Below are 23670 nucleotides of genomic sequence, written 5' to 3' on the forward strand. Positions count from 1 at the left end.
ATACTAGTGTATAATTTAGGTGAATACAATTAAATATAATAAGGCATTAATTAAATAATGTCATGTACTAATTATTTTAATAAAATAAAGTAATTAGTCTCAGAACCAAACTCGGTTCATTAACTTTTCCAATAGTAACATGTTAATGAACCAAATTATTTACTCCATTTAAATTGGGTCATTTGATAAAATTTATCAAAAGTCAAAACCCATTTAAGAAAGGCCCAATTATCCAAACATAAAAAAGTGCGCCGCATCTTCTTCTTCTTCTTCCCTACTCTGGTAAAAGCTATTCTCATCTGCATTTTTTTGTTTCTTCTTCGCTGATGCAGTTTTATTCTTTCTCTAATCCCAAAATACAACAAAAAGATTAAGTCTTTGGTAAATATAAATGGTTCCGAGCGGGGGCTTGGCCAACGTCCCTGACTTGATGGTTCTGTTTAGAAATTTGGTTTTCCGTTTCCCACCTATGGCTCAAACACCATATCTCACAAATGTTGTAGACATAATAAAATTAAAATTGTTGCAAGTTTGTGGCCCACAAAAGGCCAAATTGTCTACTAGCTTACAGTAATAACTAATAACTAAATACTCCCTCCGTCCCCTAATAGGAGTCGTTGTTTGACCGGGCACGAGTTTTAAGAAATGTAAAGAAAAGTTGGTTGAAAAGGTTAGTGGAATGTGAGACCCACTTTTTTATATTGATTTTATAATAAAATGTGAGTGGAGTGAGTTAGTGGAATGTGAGATCTACTACCATTTATGGTAAAAATGAAGAGTGACTCTTAATGGGGGACGGCCCAAAAAGGAAATTAGCGACTCTTATTCGGGGACGGAGGGAGTATCAATTTTGTATGTTAAAAATATCAATACAAAAGACATTAATTTATCAATCTTTCTTGTGTTGATAAATTATGTTTTTGTATTGATATTTAAATTTATATATTGTATTGATATAATTATGTCTTTATGTTGATAATTTTAATACACAGAATTGAAAGTTATTAGTTATTACTGTAAATTAGTTAGCACACTAGCGCAACCATATATATATATATATATATATATATATAACTCTATATATATATATATATATATATATATATATATATATATAGGATTGTGATCAATACCGAACTACTCTTAAACCTTAAACGCCGAACAACATCATTATATGATAACATAGAGTTCATTATAATGAACTAATAACAAACATATAATGAACTTCAGATTTCTAAATTATGCATGATGATGTCATTGTTTTTAAATCTCAGAATTCCCTATAATGAACTACAAATAAAGTTGTAATGAACTCCGCATTATTATATAATGATGTGTTTGGCGTTTAGTGTTTAAATCTAGTTTGGTATATAATACGACCCTATATATATATATATATATATATATATAGAGGTAGGGTCCTATTAGGTTGAGATTTTTTAGCTTAATTGAGAATTGAGATGCATTTTCAGCCACTCATCCATAGCATTTTCGAAATGTCAACTGCAAGTAGATTATGTCAACTCGGGGGTATTATCGTCAATAGCCTGCACATCAAATGTCAACAACTTATAGTTGACATTATATGTGTACAGTTGACATGAATTGTATATTTAGTTGACATTATGTGTGTGTAGTTGACATGAATTGTACACATAGTTGACATTATATGTGTGTAGTTGACATGAATTGTATATGTAGTTGACATTACATGTGTGTAGTTGACAAAAAAAAATTAAAAAAATTTTAAAATATTTTTTTAAAATTAAAATTTAAAAAAAAAAGTATTTATTGAATAAAATGTACCATGAAATTACAATTTTGCCCTTTCATAATTAATTAATCTAAAAATATTTTCCATGTAGCAAATTCTGAACCACTCATTTAATTGAGAATTGAGATGCATTATAAGCCACTCATTTTTATTAAATGAGTGGTTCAGAATTTGCCACATGAAAAATATTTTTAGATTAATTAATTATGAAAGGGAAGAATGGTAATTGCATGGTACATTTTATTCAATGAATATTTTTTTTTAATTTTAAAAAAAATAAATTTTTTTAAATTTTTTTGTTAACTACACACATATAATGTCAACTACATATACAATTTATGTCAACTATACACATATAATGTCAACTATAAGTTGTTGACATTTGATGTGCAGACTATTGATATTTGATGTGGAGGCTATTGACGATAATACCCCGAGTTGACATAATCTATTTGGAGTTGACATTTCGAAAATGTTGTGAATGAGTGGCTGAAAATGCATCTCAATTCTCAATTAAGCTAAAAAACTCAACCTAATAGGGCCATATATATATATATATATATATATATATATATATATATATATATATATATATATATATATATATGCACTCCCTTCGTTCTTTTATAGTTGAGTCATTTTTTCATTTCGAGAAGTTCCCTCATAGTTGATTCATTTCCATATCTAGTAACTTTTTTCTCTTTTTCTTACTTTAGTCTCTCTTACTTTGTTTTCTCTATTTTATTAACTTTTTACTTTATTCTCTGTACTTTTTCTCTCTCTTACTTTCTTATCTATGTATTTCTTAAACTCCGTGTCAAAAAGTTTTACCTCAACTATAAGGAAACAGATGGAGTACAATTAATGAATAATGATAAATACAAACTCTATAGTATATAAATTTAAAACTCCTTAATATATTGTCAACGTAGCGTCAATATAGTATAAAATTTTAAGATTTTGCTGTTAACACAGCGTCAACTATTGACCATGTGTTAACATTTTTTGTTACTACTATTATTTTGTGTTTATATTTTCTAACAATCCAGATCATAATTTAAAATATATATAATATTTGGAGTTTATATTTAATTACTTACCCACAATTAAAGTCATCCAAGTCTAAAGTGAAGTCGGTCAAGATAACTTGAACTCGGTAGGACTTTTATAGCCGAAATCAAATTAAAAATGTACACCTAACTATAAAATATTGAATAGTATAATTTGTTTTCTTTCATATAATTTGATTTTTCTCCGCTATAAACCACGTCAATGTAATTGAAGCACAAATATTTTACTAGTAAATTTCAACGCAGCTATAAAGATAATGTGATGAAATCGAGAAAGAACTCTTTAACTTTAGTTTGGGTCAAAAATATCAGCGGTACGTATATCTCGTTCCAATCTCGTAAACAGAAGATCGAAGATAGTATGAAATTAAATAGTAATAAAACAATTGTGTTTAAATTACAAATAAATCAACAAATTATGTATAAATATAACTTTGGTACTTAATGGAAATGATTATTTCATTCGTCCGAAAATATATTTTCTACTTTGACTCGGTATTATACACGTAGTATGTAAAAATTTAGTCACAAGAGATCTCTTTATATATATATATATATATATTGATTTTATAATAAAATATAATTAGAATAAATTTATTCAAATATGTGACTTAGTTAATTTATTAAACATAGTAAAATATAAATATGACATGCGGCATACTAAAATGAAAAGAGTAAATGCCAGGTCCCATTTTATAATTTTTATGAATGGCACTTTTAAAAATAGAACTTTCACGACTTATGAAATTTGAATAACAGACACCACAACTTTAGTCATTAAATTGATGAACGAAGATGATTATGAGTAGGAGTATTATCATTTCGAAACCACTCTCATTATTCAAGCTATTTGGGCTCTAATTCATTATTTTTGTCATCGTTTTTGAGTGACGTGACACCTTTTAATTTTTGGCAATTCCGATACCCCCAAATATTTCGCGGCCGAAATTTTGACAGCATGTATATTCAATTGATTAACTAAGCAGAGCATGAAATTGAAAGATAATAACATCGCTCCCTCAAAAAAAAAAAAAATAATAACATCGCATTAAATAGACATTAAAAAATTATCACCAAGCTGTACGTGTTATCTTATCCAAACATAAACATTGAGCTCCAAACTCCAGATTACGTTTATGGCAAGAAACTTCATCTTGACTCTTCAAAACCACAATTTTGAATTTTCAAAATTCAATAGTCCAAACACATGTTATCACAAGTCGTTACTCTATCCCATCTTCTATGAAGTTCTTACATCTCTGACTCAATAACTGACAACATTGTATTTGGAAAATTCACACCAATTGAGTATGTACACTTATCAACTAAATGACATTTATATCTCTCTCCTCTCTTTATAAATACATGATCGAAGATTTTCTACCCCACTTGCATAAATTCCCTAGCTAAGACTATATAATTCTGTTTTTGTCGTTGTTGCACCAGCCATATATAGGTCTCCACTACAACCTTTCCTCGTACCCAAGAAAAAATGGCGTCGCCGCTGCCTCCGCCGTCCAAGGAGAAGTCATTGGAGTCGACGGCGACGTGGGCGGTTGCCGTCGTTTGCTTCGTGTTGGTTGCGATCTCCATTGTCATCGAACAACTCCTCCATCATACTGAATTGGTATACAATACAACAAGCTTCACCTAAACTTAAATTTGTATTTTTTTTAATTATGGACTTATTAGGCTTGATCCATTAATTGATTGCAGTGGTTAAAGAAAAAGAGAAAGTTAGCTTTATGTGAAGCTCTAGAGAAGATTAAAGCAGGTAATCATTGTGTATCAGAAATTTGAATCAAAATTAATTATTTGCATACTTGTATTAATTAAACATATTTTTTTTACGTTGTTATAGAGCTTATGCTGCTGGGGTTCATATCGTTGCTACTAACAGTGACACAAGAAAGTCTTTCCGATATTTGTGTCCCCAAAAGTGTTGCAAGTTCTTGGCATCCTTGTAATGAAAAATACAATAAAACATACTATGATCCATGCCTGGCAAAGGTATAATTTGCTAATTTATATTCAATTTTTAGTTACTCCTTATAGATGAAACTAGTTACTTAAGTACAAGTATTGTAGGGCAAGGCACAACTTGTTTCAGCATACGGGATACACCAACTCCATATCTTCATTTTTGTATTGGCACTTGCTCATGTTATCTACTGTGTCGTCACTTATGCCTTTGGAAAACTAAAGGTAATTTACAGTTAGTTAGTGTCTTAATTTGAATAAATTATAGGGGCACTGTTTTTAAATTTCTTGAAAATTATTTTGTTGCAGATGAGGCAGTGGAAAGCATGGGAGGATGAAACAAAGACAGTTGAGTACCAATACTATAATGGTGAGTGTAATTTTTCAAAGACTAAATGCATTGTGAAATTAGCATAATTACTTGAGTATATGCATACTTATTTTGAGTTTGTTGATTGTAGATCCAGATAGATTCAGATTTGCTCGAGAGACATCGTTTGGTCGTAGGCATTTGCATTTCTGGAGCCGCTCGCCTATTCTTCTATGGATTGTAAGACATTATTTTCTTCTTATACTTATTGTTTCTCCAATATTTCTACCAAAATATATATGCATTTTTTGTACAGTACTATTTTAATTTCAGGGATGAATTTATCTTTTATTGGGCAGGTGTGTTTCTTCAGACAGTTCTTCCCATCAGTTGCAAAAGTGGACTACTTAACACTTAGGCATGGCTTTGTAACAGTAAGTTGAACTCATATATGTGTTCTAACATCTTCCAAAAAGAAAACAATAATAACATTAAACTGTTGAATTTCAGGAACATCTACCCCCACAAATCCAGGATTCATTTGATTTCCAAATATACATAAACAGAGCACTTGAAGAAGATTTCAAAGTCATTGTGGGAATAAGGTTAGAAAAGAAAAAAAGAGTTCATTCTCTTCTCTTTTATTGCATCATTAACAAAAAAAATATTCTTGTTTGTGCAGCCCTGCATTATGGTTTTGTGCTGTCCTGCTTCTCCTCACAAACACCAATGGTGAGTCAATATTTATTTACACGCATATACATATGTTGTGAATTAAAGTGAAACAGAATCATGAAATCCAAGAACTTAAAGAATAATTCTAAATTGTATTATCCAAAATTTAATTACTTAACGACTAATTCAGTTGTTTATGTTTGCTTAAAACAGGGTGGTACTCCCACTTTTGGCTACCATTTATTCCCCTAGCTGTGAGTAAAAACCTTACCATCATATTTCATCTACAGTAATTAAATTTTTGGATAATACAACTGATCTAACTTGAACAAGTGATGAAATTCTCAGATCATACTATTAGTAGGAGCAAAATTGCAAGTGATCATCACTAAAATGGGAACAAGGATTCTTGAGAGAGGAGATGTGGTGAGGGGCAGCCCCGTAGTTCATCCCAGCGACGATCTTTTCTGGTTTAATCGCCCTCGTCTCATCCTCTCCCTCATTCACTTCGTTCTTTTTGAGGTATTCTTTCTTCATAAAATTAAACCTTATCATTTCATCTACTTATGAATGTACTTATGCTTAAATCTCTTGATTTACTCTTTTGCAGAATGCATTTCAGATTGCTCTATTTGTTTGGAGTTGGGTAAGTTGTTAGATGTTTGTGGTCAAATTTATTTCCAGCATTCATTCACAAAAAAGTACATTGTGCTCATGATTTTGTTTTTTTCAGCTTAAATTTGGATATCCATCTTGCTACCATGAGAATCTTGAGGAATTGCTCATAAGAATCATGATGGGGTATGTGTTTCTTATGTTTTCTAGTTGAAATAAGTGTGGAAACTACCTTGATTCATCAAACAAAGAATATACTAGTGTTTTTTACTAATGTTGTGTTTGTGTTTCTTTTGTTTTGGCAGTGTTGTGATTCAGGTTTTGTGCAGTTATGTCACACTACCTCTCTACGCCTTAGTTACCCAAATGGGATCAAACATGAAGCCAGTCATTTTTGGCGACGACGTGGCATCCGGGCTCCGCGGCTGGCAGGAGGCCGCCAAGAAACCGGCAAAAGAAGGGCGGCCGACGGTCAAAGTCACCCCGTTGACCGGTGCGCCCGCCTCTCCGTTGCGCGGTAGCATGTCGCCTGCCTACTTGCGGAATGTCCACAGAAAGTCCACTGAGGACCTGCGTGGCGGGGGGGAGAGGTCGTATGCCTCTCCCACCCACCACAGTTATCGTGAGAGAAAAGATCGATCGCCCGAAACCTCGGTTATTGAGATAGAGAGAGATGTTGGAGAGCCTTCCTCTGTAGAGTTGGGCTACATGGGCCAACAACAAGAAGATATTAGCTCAAATCATTTTTCTTTTGGGAAAAATGATAATTCCACTGCTCCAAAGTAAAATAGTTATGTGTATATTTTTCCTATAGGAGTATATCTTTTCTAGTTTTCTAGAAGAACCATTTTTTTCAACATATATGGTACTAGTAATGTAAAACTGCACTCTTTAGTGCAATCCTTGATACTCTTATCCAAAAAATTAATTTTATTTGTTGATATTAACCCTTAGCTTCTTGATGCGACGATATCAATATTTCAATGACCTTTCATGAAATTAACATGTCAAATTATTATTGGACCAGTAACATGATATGTTTGTTACTCTACCAACTAATCAATTAAAAAATTATATTATTGAGGCTACTTAGTCAAGTCTACAAAGCTTCTTATCAATGTTTGGTTTGTATGATTGTGATGTCTATCACGTAAATTTTTATATATCAATTATTACGCCATTCTTGTCTTATTGACAAACTATTCATATAATTGATGAGATATTAGATTTTATAGAGACAACATTGACATCTTTAGATTAGTTGAAAAAGTAACAGCCATCAAAAAGAAACTACTGAACTTTTATCTCTTCAATTTCAACATTTTAACCCAAACTCAACCTCTATTATAAGTTTTGTCAAAAAGAGAAACCTTTACTGATTGAGGTCGATAAATTAAAATAATAAGAAAAGCGTAGATTTGTGATATTTCTCAAATTCTCAGCTAACAAACCACCTAACCATAATTGAACTGAATTAAGTAGTTCCACAACCATGCATATTAATATTTCATGTTATTACTCCAAAATAGTAATATACTAATCTCTTTATTTATTGCATCCACAAAATACGATGACTTTCTCTTATGCATAAATGAGTGAGTTGCCTAAAGAGAGGACGTTGGCGGCAACGCCTACTTAGGCGGTGGCCGCCTTCTTCTTCGTGATCGTTGCTATCTCCATTGTCACCGAACAAATCCTTCATCATGCCGAATTGGTACATACCAATTTAATTAGCCGTAGCTTCACTATTTTAGAAATATAGCAATCCTCTATTTAATTGCATGCAGTGGTTAAGGAAAAAGAGGAAGGTAGCGCTACATGAAGCTCTAGGGAAGATTAAAGCCGGTAAATGTGTACCAATAATATTTGTTTAATTGAGAAACTATATCTACTTTTTTCTTCATAAAATTCGTTTTTGTTGGAAGAGCAGAGCTTACGCTGTTAGGGTTCATATCGTTGCTGCTGACGATGACGCAGGAGAGACTGCTCTTTCAGATATTTGTGTTCCGAAAAATCTTGGGGATTCTTGGCACCCTTGTAAAGAGGACGTGTATAGTAAAAAGAAATATCATGATCCATGTCTTGAAAAGGTATCAAAATTGTTACTCTTATTTGTGTGGATATGCAAAAGAAAAGATGCATGTGTGTTATGTACAAGTTTTGCAGGGCAAGGTGCAACTTGTTTCAGCATACGGGATACACCAGCTCCATATCTTCGTCTTTGTATTGGCACTTTTTCATGTGATCTATTGTGTTGTCACTTACATCTTGGGAAAATTAAAGGTAATTATCAATTACTCCATTAATTAATAATTATACATCGGTTAGGTTAATACAGTATATATAAAGTGAGTTGACTGTATATTTATAAAATTATTAATTGTTGAAGCAGATGAGGAAGTGGAAAGCATGGGAGGATGAAACACAGACAAATGAATATAAATTTTATCACGGTTAGTATACAGTAATTCCATATTAATAGTATCTTATTTACCAGCATTTAGTTATTTATTGAACTATATATGTATGGTGTAAGTAGATCCAGAGAGATTGAGGTTTGCGAGGGAGACTTCGTTTGGACGTAGACATTTGCATTTTTGGAGCCGCTAATCTCTTCTTCTATGGATTGTAACACTTTCTTTTTCCTTTCTATTACTACTATTCTTCTTCTTCTATAATTGCAATCAACATATATTTTGTTTTGTGTACACATGATGCAGGTGTGTTTTTTCTTCCCATGAGTTGCAAAAGTGGATTACTTAACACTTAGACATGGCTTTATAACAGTAAGTGCTTGCACCTAACAACATTTAGAAAATTGATTCCTTTTCATCAATACAGGAACATCTACCACCTCAAATCGGGGCAACATTTGATTTCCAAGTATATATAAACAAAGCACTAGAAGAAGATTTCAAAGTCATTGTTGGAATCAGGTAAATAATAATGATTCTTTGTGTTCCTTCTTTTTGTAGTAAGTGAGACTGATTGTTGATATGCAGCCCTGCATTGTGCTTCTGTGCTGTTTTGTTCCTCCTGAGAAACACCAATGGTTAGTTTCCCTTATCCCTTTTCACTCACAAGTTTCCATCAGCTCAGGATTTCAGTTCATGTATCCTCAAACTGCAGGTTGGTACTCGGATTTTTGGCTGCCATTCATCCCTCTAATTGTGAGTAAAAACTTTGTATTCCAACCTAAAACACCTCATCTCTGACATGAAGAATAATTCTCAGATACTACTTTTAGTGGGCAAGTGATCATCACAAAAATGGGAACAAGGGTTCTTGACAGAGGAGATGTGGTGAGGGGCAGTCCTCTAGTCCACCCCAATGACGATCTTTTCTGGTTTCGTCGTCCCAGCTTCATCCTCTTCCTCACTCTCTTTGAGGTAAAACAGAGTAATGCTACCTAGCAGCCTTATCATTTGACATGCACTTGTATTAATGTCTCTTTATTTGCAGAATGCTTTTCAGGTTGCTTGGAGTTGGGTATAAGCATCTTTACCTCCAACATTAATTTTGGTTTCAACCAAAATGTTTTTGTGTTCATTTTTTATATTTTTCAGCTTAAATTTGGATATCCATCTTGCTACCATGAGCATCTTGAAGATATGATCATACGAATCGTGATGGGGTGCATGTTATTTCTGTGTGACACTAGTTGAAAGAAACAAAAGGAATTTTTTTGTGAAGTAAATCACTTGGGCAGTGTTGTGATACAGGTGCTCTGCAGTTACGTCACACGCCCTCTCTACGCGTTGGTTACTCAGATGGGATCAAACATGAAGCCGGTCATTTTCAGCGATGACGTGGCATTGGCGACAGCGTGAATGAAGGGCGGCCGTCAGCCATCGCCACCACATTCTCCAGCCTATCTGCGGCATAGCCGGAAGAGGTCAGCGAAGGGCCGCAGGGTGGTGAGAGGGCAGCCGCCACGGCAACATTCATGATTTGAACAAAATTGTCTGAGATAGTAAGGGATGTGGAAAACCCTACTCCTACATAAGTTAGCTCTACTTCAACTGAATTCTCTTTTCCAACTAAGGATTGACAAACCAACACCTTATTGTAATTACATTCTATATTAAAAGCATGATCCACATTGCAAAGAAGAAAATAACAGAGTATTAATGAATTGCAAAAATGTAATCAACAAGAGCAAAACAAGAACGTGATTCAAAAATTGAAAATGAATGTTGGTCCATGTGGATTACCTAAGCTCCGGCCTTTTTCCACAAAGCAGCACAAAAAATTGAATCACCAAATAATCACAAATGCGTAAGATCATAGAGAAAATTAATTTCGATGTGAGAATTATTTTTTTATGGTTAGGTACTCCAAATTTTGGAATTATTGAAAAACTGGAGTATTTGTTTTGCTGTGAGTTAACCTAGTTTCGGAAATGGAATTGGAATTGGAATTGGAATTAGAATTAGTGTAGACTTGTTGATACTGAAACGGAAAATAGATTAATATGAAGAGAAGTGGTTTTCCAACTTTTCCAGTATTTAAAAGGAGAATTAGGTAAATAATGAGAGGCGTATATAAATTCAATATGCGAATAGAATTGGTAACAATCTCGTATGCTCACTCTTCCTGATCCAATGCATTTTTCGTTTTCGTTTTCGTTTTCGCTTTATGTCGAATAAGACGTGCATTAGAGCAGCCATGTCAAACTCTTTTGGCTACGGTGTGGAACAAATTCGTCACTGCTCTTTGCTGCTTGTATTGAACAAATCACATTTGCTGGATTTCTCAGCAGTTCCCACCAGGTTTTGGTGTTCTTGATCACATAATACTAAGATATGTTGATGGAATATTCTATTTCATTCCCTTTTGGAGAGCTAATCTACATGTCTGTTTTGTCATCATTCTCAGAGAAAGAGAAAGCATATATCATCACTATCAATCTGTTCATTAGATTTCTGGGGTGGGTGATGAGCATAATTTCTTATTTGGAATTGGATGATAATTTTACTGATTTAACAAATTTGTTTTAGACATAAGCGAATGGGTATTTTACTGTGGATAAATCAAAACTTTTGTGACCATCATAGCCATAGGGACTAATTGTTCTTAATATTTTGGGTGGATTGAGGATAGCAGAACTAAGTTATCAAAACTCGTGATTCTTCACAAATTAAATATAGAAGAGAATAATCCATTTAAGATATTGTCTGATTTTTTGACACTTGATATTGAACCTCCACCATGGAAACACCCTCACAATATCCACATCAACATCGATTGGTTAGTAGACGTGGACCAATAGCATGACAGATACCAGAACCCTGTAGCCAATAACAATCACCATTTGGATTTGCCTATATCCTCCTCCATTCCCATATACATACTTAGTGCTTCCCATCCAACAATTTCTTCATTGCCTAGCCAATCCCAATCCCAATCCCAATTCTCACTCAAGAATGGCAGCCAACACCGTGATGAGCTACGGCGTTGCAGCCGTCTGCCCCTCCGTCCTCTCCTCCTCCAAGTCGAAATTCGCAGCCTCTGTGTCGTTTGGCACCAATGCCACCACCACCTCGAGGTTCACCATGTCCGCTGAGTGGATGCCGGGCGAGCCCCGCCCACCCTACCTCGATGGCTCGGCTCCCGGGTAATCACTCTCAAATTCAAGTTTTCGTCTTACATCTCGTGCTTTGAATTATTTATAAGTTGTTACACCTGCATTTTATTCGATCTAATATAAATATATATAATATAATTGTTGGGGTGCAGAGATTTCGGATTCGACCCACTTCGGCTAGGGGAAGTCCCGGAAAACCTAGAGAGATATAAGGAGTCGGAGCTCATCCACTGCAGATGGGCTATGCTAGCCGTGGTAAGTTGATATTTTGATAGATGTAGGGTAGATAACTTATCTGTGTTGTATATTTATCTTCCCTACCAAACTGCCCCTTATAATTCTAGTTAGCTAGCTAGGTGACAAACTAATAGTACTAGTTTATACACAGCCCGGAATCCTGGTCCCGGAGGCTCTGGGGTTGGGCAACTGGGTGAAGGCACAAGAATGGGCAGCGGTCCCAGGTGGACAGGCGACGTATTTGGGCAACCCAGTTCCATGGGGCACCCTCCCCACGATCTTGGCGATTGAGTTCTTGGCCATAGCCTTTGTAGAGCACCAAAGGAGCATGGAGAAGGACCCGGAGAAGAAGAAGTACCCGGGTGGGGCATTCGACCCACTCGGCTACTCCAAGGACCCTACGAAGTTGCAAGAGCTCAAGGTCAAGGAGATCAAGAATGGTACATCTATCTATCTATCTATCTATCTATATCTATTTATCTATGTAGGATGATGAGTCTGAATTCTGAAAGTGTGTGTGTGTGTGTGTGTGATTGATGATGTGGTTGAAGGTCGTCTAGCGCTGCTGGCGTTTGTGGGATTCTGCGTTCAGCAATCAGCATACCCGGGCACAGGGCCATTGGAGAATTTGGCGTCGCATTTGGCTGACCCGTGGCACAACAACATTGGGGACGTCCTCATTCCCCCCATCTCCTAAATCTACTCTCAAACACACTCACAGTCACACCAATTCTACAATTTTTTCTGTTTTGTGGCGTGTATGGATATTGTGTAGTAGTGGTTGGTTGCTGATTAATTTGTGCATAAATTTGAAGAGTTCAATGAGAAGACAATGCCATCCTTCTCAACTTCAGCATGCTTTGTTGTGTTAGTCATGATGCTAAACCATCAAATTCCGTGGCATGCTTTTCTATTTTCAAATTTATCAGATATGGTATCTTAAATAACTGGGTTTATTATGATTATAGGCTTGAAGTTTTGTCAAAGTAAATAAATTGAAAGTATTTGTTATTGTTGGATTCACCATCTCAACCCAAAAAATTCGCAATTCGAATGTTTTGGACTAAATCTAGTTTGTTTTTCTGGCTGTTAGCCAGAAATTCGAATATAAATAAAAAAAACCATGAACGTCAAATTGTAGTTAACTTTCATGTTTAACAATTCTGATCAAATCAAAATTGACATAGTAAACTTAAGTCAATGGAGTATCTCAATTTTTGAAATTTGTCAATTACTACTACTACTATAGAGCAATCTTTTCAACTTGAAAAAATCACTCAAATGATTAGTCATAGCATGACGAGTCGAATGATGATTTATTATTTTGTTCATAGACATAAGTTCGAACTGTATACAGTGACATTTGGCTTTAGTTTTAATTTTAATACAACTATCCAAATATTGATAGATTACAAATTAGAAAGGTTGAGATAATATAGTCGCTAAAGGTTGAGATAAAATTTGATAAATTCGATGATTGAATGATGTCATTTTGAATCTAAAAGTTCAAAAAAAGAAGAAGAAATGAAATGAAAATATCATCCATACATTTAGAGCCTTAACTCTGGAATCTGGATTATTATGTGCTAAACAGGCTAACGCATCAATTATTCTTTATTTAATTTTATCTATTTATTTATTTATTTTATTACCTTTTTATCGGGTAATGACCAAGATAGATAATGGAAAAGGGAAAGAAATTGGGAGAAAAAAGATATGTACAGTATATTTCTAAATTTGGTGGTTGTTTATGCCTACAATTGAGAATGAGCTGAATATATGCTTGAATAAGAAAATGAGGAGCCCTCAGATTTATCTATTGGGCCAGTAAGGGTTATATATATATGTATATATATCTGCTTTCCCTCGTCCATATGATCATCTATTAATGGGCTAATCCCAAATCTTTGATTATAATTAGAGATATTTTAGGATGGTGATTGGTGAACTATCAATGAAAATGACACGTGTTAATAAAAACTCAAAAATCAATAGTAGTAGTATATAATATTGAACCAAAATTATTAGAAATATTAAATTTATAAATAATAAAAACTGAATATATATCATTATTAGCTATTGTTGTTTATTTTTTTATTATTATAACCCATATACTATATTGCACTAATATTATTCTACACGTTAATGTAAATTATTACTACAATATAAGTGTTGTCGAAATAAAAGGTCCTTAATTCATCTTATTGCTTCAAACTTAGTGTCAATTAATTTGGGAATCGAACACTTACTATATTTTCGACACTCTGAATCTTGGCAATTATATATGTTGTATTACTTACTAAATTTTCGACATTAAGTATTTTGTATCAATGTATGATGTATCCATTACTTATTTACTTTAGGATTGTTCAATTAATTACTTGCAAGCTGGGCACTTACAACCTTTCTATCCCTCGGAACCTAAAAACTAAGAAGGCCCTTTTACAAATAAAAAAAACAAACATAATCATGCCCTTGGGTCTTTATATGCCATCAATGATATTGCTCTTTTACGAGTTATTTGCTAGACTTTCAGACAATGAAAGTAGAACTTGCAAGTTTCACAAAGATTATATAAAAACTTAACTATACATTATTAAATTGTAAATAACATTTTGTACTAATAATTTATTATCATAGCATATACACACCACTTTGCATATGTATACATCACACTTGTGAACCCAAAATTTAGTATACTAGTATTTATTTTTTCTAGACATTTATTTATATAACTTCTCCACTTAATTTCTTCACTCAAATTTAAATTAAATCAGGTTAATTATAACTATACACACGCGTATGAATAGGAATACCCAGTAAACATAACATTAAAGAAAGCATGATCTTACAACATAATTAATGAAAATTTTAGGGTTTTTTTCTCAACAAAACAAATAGTACTCCACTAATTGATTACTCGATTCACTCCAGGACAAAAGAAAACCTGACTATGAGAACCACTTATTGAATACACTAACAATATTACTGAATTGAGACAAACCAACATAATCAAAGCATGCTCACTCAATTTTCTATATATATATTCTCATGCTTCATCTTATGATTATAAATTCGAGGCGTTACACCATCTAATGATTATATTTCAAATAGTTACGCATCGATATAATAATATACATATATATATACACATCAAGAGAGAGAGAGAGAGCATATATAAATAAATATGTCAGCATAGTTGCAGCAAAATGTCATGGATGATGATGATACATGTTTGTCATGTTCGTGCGTGAAAGCATTTTCATGTTTCGAGGTGCATAGAAGCAATTCAAGCTTAAAGGCGTCAAACAAGCATCAAAATAAAACTCACTCTCCCATAATTCCCACAAACTCCTATACTCCTCCTATATATATAATCAAGTCTAGTATTACTAGTATAATAGTAGAACATTAGTATACTCTCAATAAATGCACTATATTTAATTAAGTTTATTATTTTATTCATTATATTATAATTCTTGAATTACCAATGTGTGCCTATTTATTATAACCAATATATATTATGATCAGATAGCTGTCTCCATATGAGTATATATTTGTGTGAAATTCCCTCTCTTTCTCTCACACTTAACAGGAAGGATTCCCACTCTCATTTCCCTTCTGCCATTTTTGGTCACCATTTTCCACTTTTGTGCCATTTTAAGCAAGAGGTCTGTTTGGTATCCCAGAGGGGAAGTTGATGTTATAATGTAAATTAATTTTGAGACATTCCTTAGGAAAACAAGCAATCCTCGCTATACTCCATTCCTTTATTATTTGTACATTGGAATGGAACTATGAATAGGGACTACAGCTTGACGTGTATATATATATATAGGAGTATAATACCCTCAAATCATAATCCCCAAATTTTTATTTATATCTGACCTAATTCTAGAACAAGAAGTTCTTTCATTCCAGATCATGAAATGCACCGGATTCTTTTGAAATTACATGTATCATGTTTTAGATGAAGACAGTGAGAATTGTGTCCCATCAAACTAACTGACCTAATATGTAAGATTTCTCAAAATATAACTAGAATTAAATATGAGAGAGATTTATAGAAAGAGTACCAAATGCTAGCTAGAGCTAGTATTAAAAAACGATGTTAACTCATATTTCCAACGCTAATTAAGCTCATAAAATAAATAAATTAAAGGTAGATATGCATGATGTGTATAATTAGGGAATGCAGAAAAGCAAGATGGTTTCCATGTGAGCAAATAGTTGTATTTAGGTGAAAATATAGTGCATCGTAATGGGGTGCATCAGAGTAGGACAGAAGTGTTGTTTCCTCACTTTATTGTGAATGTAATAACATAATTTAAATCATTTGCCTGTCTTTTCTTTGTAATAGTTTCTCATATGTCATGTAGCATTCATCAATATATCCCCTGGAGAATTTTAACTTTTCTGCTGGCCATATGTGCAAAACTAGTAAGCATGTTATTACAGTGCTGTTTTTACTCTATCTGGACATTATCATAACCCACAACCCTATGTTTTTCAAATTCTTTTATTTTATTTTATTTTATTTTATTTTCATGTCTGATTTTAAATTTAATCGAGTTTGATTGTTTTATAATGATACTCCCCAAATATAAGGTTTATAGATCAAATACACTCTTTCTTTTAGTAGACTAATTTTTTGAGATGACTTTTGTTTGGTCATATACTTTTAAATTTATGTGAATTAAGTCCAACAAGGTAGACAAAATTAGTTGATACAGCAAACAGTTGAGTTTGTAGATTTTTTTGTTATTCTATGGGGCTTCTTTCAAGCCTAGCTAAAGCTATCGATAGAAGGTATACTGAAAATCCCCATTTTGGATTATACTTTATTCGTCCTTAAAACTCAGTCTTAATGGTACATGAGTTTTAATAAAGCAGAGAAAAGAAAGATAAACGGTTGACAATTTTTTTTAATATAAATATTTCCTTAAATAGAAATTAGACTAATTTTTTTTAATCATCTGTCTGTTAAATAATTGATAGTTTAGCTACAAAATGTTGGTGGTAACTGGTAAGTAATATGGGAAGTGACAAAGTATTCCAAATAGCCACCATATATATAGGATTGTCTAGTAAAATCTGTTTTTGCGTTTATTACTAATCTAATCACATTAATCAGAACGATTATCAATATATGAGTTTAATTCTCAACATTAATAGGAGTGTCATATATTGGTACCGATCATGAATTAACTAATAAGTTTTATTTTCACATTAAATTTTAAATATCTTTAGAAGGTAGACCTAGCTAACGGCTATCAAAACCTTAGTAAATAATGAATTCATTTTTATCGAGTCGGAAATGAAATCATTTTTACATTTAAAGTTTCTTCCAAATGACAAAGATTTTCCATCATGTTGTCAAATCATCTTAAGCATGTCTTCAATCCATAACTTTATAAGTTGTCGTGCTGCTTTATTCACAACACATTCCCGAAAAAATGGAAAATATTCCTTCTTTAGTTTTGTTACTACTTCGGTGCACAAAAAATAATCTTATTAGGGAATGGTACAAGTTTTAGTAGTAACCTATAAAATTATTAAAATAAAAGAAAAATAGAAAAAGACATTTGTAATATTATTAGTGAAAATATGACTCACTAGAGAGAAAATTTTATAAAAATTAAATAGAAACTAATTTAATAGATGACCCAAAATGAACGGATATAACAGCACTCCATATAACTTAATAAAAATATATCCTTATAAAATAGAGATTTAATATCAGTATATATAATTGAATAAAATTCGTATTTCACATACTATATTCATTATTTAAAGATTGTTTAAAACTGAAATACTCCAAACGGTAAACTATTTTCACAATTAAAACTAAATAATGGATAGTAAGCTAGCAAATTTTTAAATAGGAAATATTTTTGCATTTAAGAATCCCAATGTTGATGTGTCTATGACTTTCATGTTGGGACTGAGATGCCCTTGTCCCCTCTCTTGTCACACCTACTTCTATAATAGAATGTCTTTTTATTATTTTTCTTTTGTTTGCATATAAATTTTAATTCACATTCCCCAATTATTTAATGATCCCAATATCATTTCATTTTGATATTTCAAATTTAATTTAAATATGTTCGTTAAAGTATGCAAAAAGACCATATATCTATTGATATTAATGTCGATCTGATCATTCTAATAATTTGCTTTGAATATTTAGTGGACAAAACTTGAGGATGCAAAATCTATTTGGAAGGGCTAAAACCCTAGTTTCAGTCTTATGTATAAAATCCATATGAGAACACTACAAATTCCAGAGAACATAATAATTAGACAAGAATATGATCATAAAACCTTGTTTTATGTGGTCATATATATGTCGCTATCCATGTTGATTTATGCTTTAACTCAGTTTTGCCTGTTATTGTAGCCTTTATAGACTGAGTCTAGCTATTGGCTTTTTTTCTTTTTCTCTTTTTTTTTTGGTTTGACCCATCATCGTATTACACTTGATATTTATGATTAAGTTGGGATATTGAATGTTTTATTATAAGTATTTTTAGTAATTATTTTAATTACACAGTTTTAGTAATTATATATATTGAATGTTTAAAAAAAATTATTTTAATTACACAGTTTTAGTAATTATATATATTGAATGTTTTATTATAAGTATTTTTAGTAATTTAAGTTTTATATATTGTATTTTATCAATTAAGGTACTAATAATTTCCATCAACTTTGGCATCTCGTCATGTGAATTAGAAGGTGGTACCCAAAATTCTCTTTCGTAAATTAGAAGCCGCTACCTGTCCATGTAGTTTTTCTTTTTTTTTTTTATCGTAGTTTGTTACATTTTGGTTTTCTTTGAGCTTTCATATGTTTTCTATATGGTAGATGAGCTAGGTACTCTAGTGTATTTTTGTCTTTGTTGTTAGGATATTAGTGTTTGTCCTAGTTAGCTTGATGGCTGCTTTTATAAAAGAACATATTTACTAGTTAGAATTGATCTCGAAATTACTAAATAAATCTGATTAATAGACAGCTTCACTTTCAAGTTTTGCAGTTAAAGCATCACTATATGCGGACTGACATGATTTTAATTCATACATATTCAAAGTAATTAATTAAATTAAATTTTGTCATTATGCCCACAAAAGGAAATTATCCGCTTTCTTTTGTTCTTCTTTCCTCTTTTAGTCAATTACACAACGAGCAATAAGATTGTAAAATAAATCGTGATTTGACACATATATAATTCTCTTGATTTTCTCCCTTTGATTTAACAGTAATTCTTTTCAAATCAAATGTGAAAGTACACAAAATAAATCTTCTTATTTCCTGAAAAGAGCACTCAGAAGTAATTCAATTGCACTGTATTCTTTATAAACCCAAAATCACGCTAAAAAGAAATATTTTCATGAATAAAGTGAAGTATGCATAAACATAACAAAATGTTAATTTGCAAAACGCTCTGTTTTAATCATTGAATTAGAAGGATTAATTAGATGATTACACAATTGCGTCATTTAAGTTATAAGTTATGGATATATAAGTCAGTTAGTATTTATTCCATAATCATACTTTAAATTATTGCATGAAAAAACACAATATGGGACTGTGAATCTGTGTAGTTGTTGGAAAATAAATCCAATTTCTCATTGGTCTATCAGTTATCATTTTTCCTCGACTAATTAAATTGATTGTCTCGTGTATAAATGGTTCTGAATTCATTCATGTCTTTCCTCTATCGAACTGTTATTGTGCCAGGTTTCTCAATTTGGTCGCATTCAAATTATAGCAGAGCTAACAATTTTGGAGCTAGGGTTCAATAATTCATATGTATGGTCGTCGTTCTATAAATCTTTCTGAATTAAATAATACTTATGTCAAATTTATAAGTAATGAACAATTTTTACGCGTACAATCGCATCTAGTAAGAAATGATTCTAACGTAAATTAAACGAGATCAATGTAACCAAATTTGATCACATTATGTAGTACTTAGGATAACATTTCTCTTATACAGAAACATACACTACTATTTTAAGTTCATTAAATAATTTAGGAGTACATATTTTCTAACAACAGGCAGCGTCGGAAGGCTTCTCCATCGCTATTTTTGGTTTAGAAAGAAAATACTAAAATTGTAAACTGGATAACTTAATCTCAATATAACCTTTTTTTCTCCCCCTACTTGTGGATTTTATAAACAAATTGAAACCAACCACTTTGTTACTATTAAAATATTGAAAGTTAAAGGATGAAATCAAACAAATAATTGGGCATGGTTCACTTGATACACTACTAGAAAATTGGCTTGTAATGGCACTTAAAATTGTCACTAAAAAATTACTGTGCTGACACTTCATCTATAATAGCACTTGATGAAGTGCAGCACCGGGTACCTGTAGTAAGAGGTAGTGTGTAGATAGTACATCTATGATGGCACTTTTTATGTTGAAGTGCAGTAACAATATATTATAAAGTGCAGTGAAAAGCTAGTGTGTAGATGGTACATCTATGCTGGCACTTTTTATAAAGTGTGATAAAAAAAGTGTAGTGAGAAGCAATTTTTCTAGTAGTGATATAAATTTGTACACACAGTGAGAGGGCTAGCTATCTGCAGTTGATGTCAACCCTAGGATTGGATTTGGTGAAATTTTTAATATTATTGACAGCAAAAAGATTCTCATAAGATATTGACCATTCAAAGGAACATCAAATAAGGTTAGACGTGTTATGGTTGCCATGCACATATATGAGGCAATATGCTATATACTCACTATCCCATCATTCTAATTCAATTTCACCTTTAGTAAAAAAATTCACATTCAAATATTTACCGCTCTATAAATAGATACATGCGATGCGCAAAACACCCACTCCCACTTGTTAAATACTAATAAATCATAAGTATTAGTAATTTTTAATTTTGGTCCAATCACAATTTATTAGATGTGAGAAAAAGAGGTGAAAATACTAAATGAATTATAAGCTTGCATGATGACAATGCATCCCATCATTGCACATGTGGAACTTCGTAGTGAATATAGATAACATTCTATTTCTAGGTCCCTAAAACAATACCAACCAAGAAAACAATAAAAATTGGTAGTCTAATTTTTCTTCTAGATTTTTCGGTTTCTCCATATAGTGCTCAATCTTATTTTTTGTTTTTTGGCCACACGAAACATTATGCCATATTATTGTTTAGATCATCTGCAACGCTGTCTCTTATCCGTCCCTTAACCGTCTTTTAAATTACTATTCTCGGGCTCCACTGTACTTTTTACTCCATCTCTTAACTAAGGGACAGAACCTGCAACCCTCCATCTCTTAACCATCTCTTAAATTACTATTCATTCATTTTCATTTTTTATTTTTATTTCCAACAAATTCAATTAATAAAAACACATTTCATTAAATAAAATAAAATTACAACATAAAATTCTTAAAAAATAAAAAAAAATAATTAAAAATCCTAAAAAATAAAAAATACATAATTTAATGTGCGTCTACCGGTTGCCAAAATTTGCCCAAATATGCTCAATTAGATCATCTTGGAGTTGGGCATGGGCGGTAGAGTCACGTGTCCTTGCCCGAATAGACAACCGTTCTTGTATAGACGGATGCACTCCACTGCGAGACGGACTGCTTGCGGTAGAGCTTCCGGGGGCTTCAGGGTCGAACCAATTTCCCGCCTCAGGTCCTTCGTCTTGGACAATCATGTTGTGCAAGATTATGCACGTATATATGATGTCGACCATACTCTCCATAAACCACGTACGAGCCGAGGCTTTGATAATGTTGAAGCGCGCTTGGAGAACCCCGAACGCTCTCTCCACATCCTTGCGAGCAGCCTCCTGCTTCTGCGCAAAAAAAGTTTGCTTTGCGTTCACAGGCCTGCTGCACGTCTTCACGAAGGTTGGCCAATTCGGGTAGATGTTGTCGGCAAGATAGTACCCCATTTTATACCTCCGGTTGTTCGCGGTGAAGTTGATGGCCGGCGCTTTACCATCCAAAACTTCGGTGAAGAGGTCGGATTGGTGGAGCACGTTTACGTCGTTGTTCGATCCCGGGACCCCGAAGTACGCATGCCAGATCCATAGCCGGTAGTCAGCAACGGTCTCGAGTATAACGGTGTGGTGGGTGCCTTTGTGGCCGCTCGTGTACGACCCCCTCCACGCCACCGGGCAATTCTTCCATTACCAGTGCATGCAATCGACGCTGTCAAGCATCCCGGGGAATCCGTGCACTTCTTCGTGAAGGTGGAGCAGAAACTGACAATCTGTCGTGCTTGGCCTCCAGAGAAATTCGTCGGTGAAGGCTGCCCGGACGCCTTTGTAGAATTGGATCAAGCACATTCTCCCAGTGATTTCTCCAATGTGGAGTTATTCGTCGAACACATCCGTCGTTTATCCAGTCGCAAGCTGACGGATTGCTGCAGTACATTTCTGCAGCCTCGTGTGGCTGAGACGGCCGACGGCGTCGAACCTTTCTTGGAAGAACTCTTCCCGGGCTGCCAATGTATTTGCGATGTGGAGAAATAGAGGACGCCGTATGCGGAAACGGTGACGGAATTAGGTATTTCCCCATACCGGGTTATCGCAGAAGTAGTCGCGTACTAACCTTGCGGCGGCTTCCTCCCGGTTACGATGGATGTAAGTCCGGGAGCATCTTTGGGGCTCTCGGCGTCGATCTTCTTCAAGTGATTCTTCCATTATTCGCCGCATTTGCTCATATAGATCCATTAGATCGATTAACTTTGGGGGAAGAATAAAAGAGTTGATTTGAGATGAAAATTGGAGTGGAAAGAGAGATGATTTGAGAAGAATAGATGTGTGTTTGTGTGTGAAATGAGGATGAAATATGAGTATTTATAGAGTACAAAAAAGGGAAAAACGGCCGAAAAACAGTAATATTACCGCTTTCGAATTTTAAAATTTTTTTATTAAATTTGAATTTTTTTAAAAAATGATTTATTGCGTCAGCGTGACGAAACTCACTCGCAGGCCGGCGAGTGGGCGTCACGCATGGCGCCGGAGCGCGCCACGTCGTGGGAGCGCGTGGAGAGACAGCTCGCGCCGCGTCTCGGTGTGGAGGGCGTCTCGGCGGGCCGGGTACGGGATGAGACGCTGCAACGCGTCCCGCGCCCGTCTCGTCACAAAGGAACGGGCTTCGAGCCACCAGCGTAACGTGTTGCGGGTGGCCTTACACCTTGTGGGCCTACCCTTTAAAATAACTCAACACTTACCTAAAAATAACATGACCTTTCAATTGTTACATGTTATGCTCAAATTTATAGTCTTTTTTCAGGAAAATTGGTAACCTATAAAACTAATGATTGCTCGTTGATGTGGGATGATGATGGAGTCTCACGTGTAGATTTAATTTATTTCAAGGAGACAAAATGAGTTATCTACCCACATAATCTACAGTGATGTATGTC

At 33.6% G+C, this 23670-nt stretch overlaps 2 protein-coding genes and 1 pseudogene across 2 annotated transcripts; all 3 read left to right on the forward strand.

Annotated features, from left to right (window-relative positions):
• The first annotated feature begins 4245 nt into the window (after positions 1–4245).
• Positions 4246–7371, forward strand: LOC121750892 (MLO-like protein 6). Its single transcript, XM_042145546.1, has 14 exons — positions 4246–4471; positions 4561–4618; positions 4706–4854; positions 4933–5049; positions 5134–5194; positions 5286–5374; positions 5494–5568; positions 5645–5739; positions 5817–5866; positions 6023–6063; positions 6158–6331; positions 6420–6455; positions 6543–6610; positions 6730–7371. The coding sequence occupies exons 1-14, from the start codon at positions 4337–4339 to the stop codon at positions 7208–7210; spliced, it is 1629 nt and encodes a 542-aa protein (XP_042001480.1). The 5' UTR covers positions 4246–4336; the 3' UTR covers positions 7211–7371.
• A 509-nt stretch (positions 7372–7880) lies between these two features.
• Positions 7881–10559, forward strand: LOC121751004 (annotated as a pseudogene).
• A 1205-nt stretch (positions 10560–11764) lies between these two features.
• Positions 11765–13104, forward strand: LOC121750969 (chlorophyll a-b binding protein 6, chloroplastic). The gene is made up of 4 exons (XM_042145669.1): positions 11765–12041; positions 12164–12266; positions 12400–12688; positions 12800–13104. Exons 1-4 carry the CDS (start codon positions 11851–11853, stop codon positions 12943–12945), a joined length of 729 nt encoding a protein of 242 aa, XP_042001603.1. The 5' UTR covers positions 11765–11850; the 3' UTR covers positions 12946–13104.
• Positions 13105–23670: the final 10566 nt, after the last annotated feature.

The sequence above is a fragment of the Salvia splendens genome, chromosome 10 (genome assembly GCF_004379255.2).
Source record: "Salvia splendens isolate huo1 chromosome 10, SspV2, whole genome shotgun sequence".
Taxonomy (NCBI): Eukaryota; Viridiplantae; Streptophyta; class Magnoliopsida; order Lamiales; family Lamiaceae; genus Salvia; species Salvia splendens.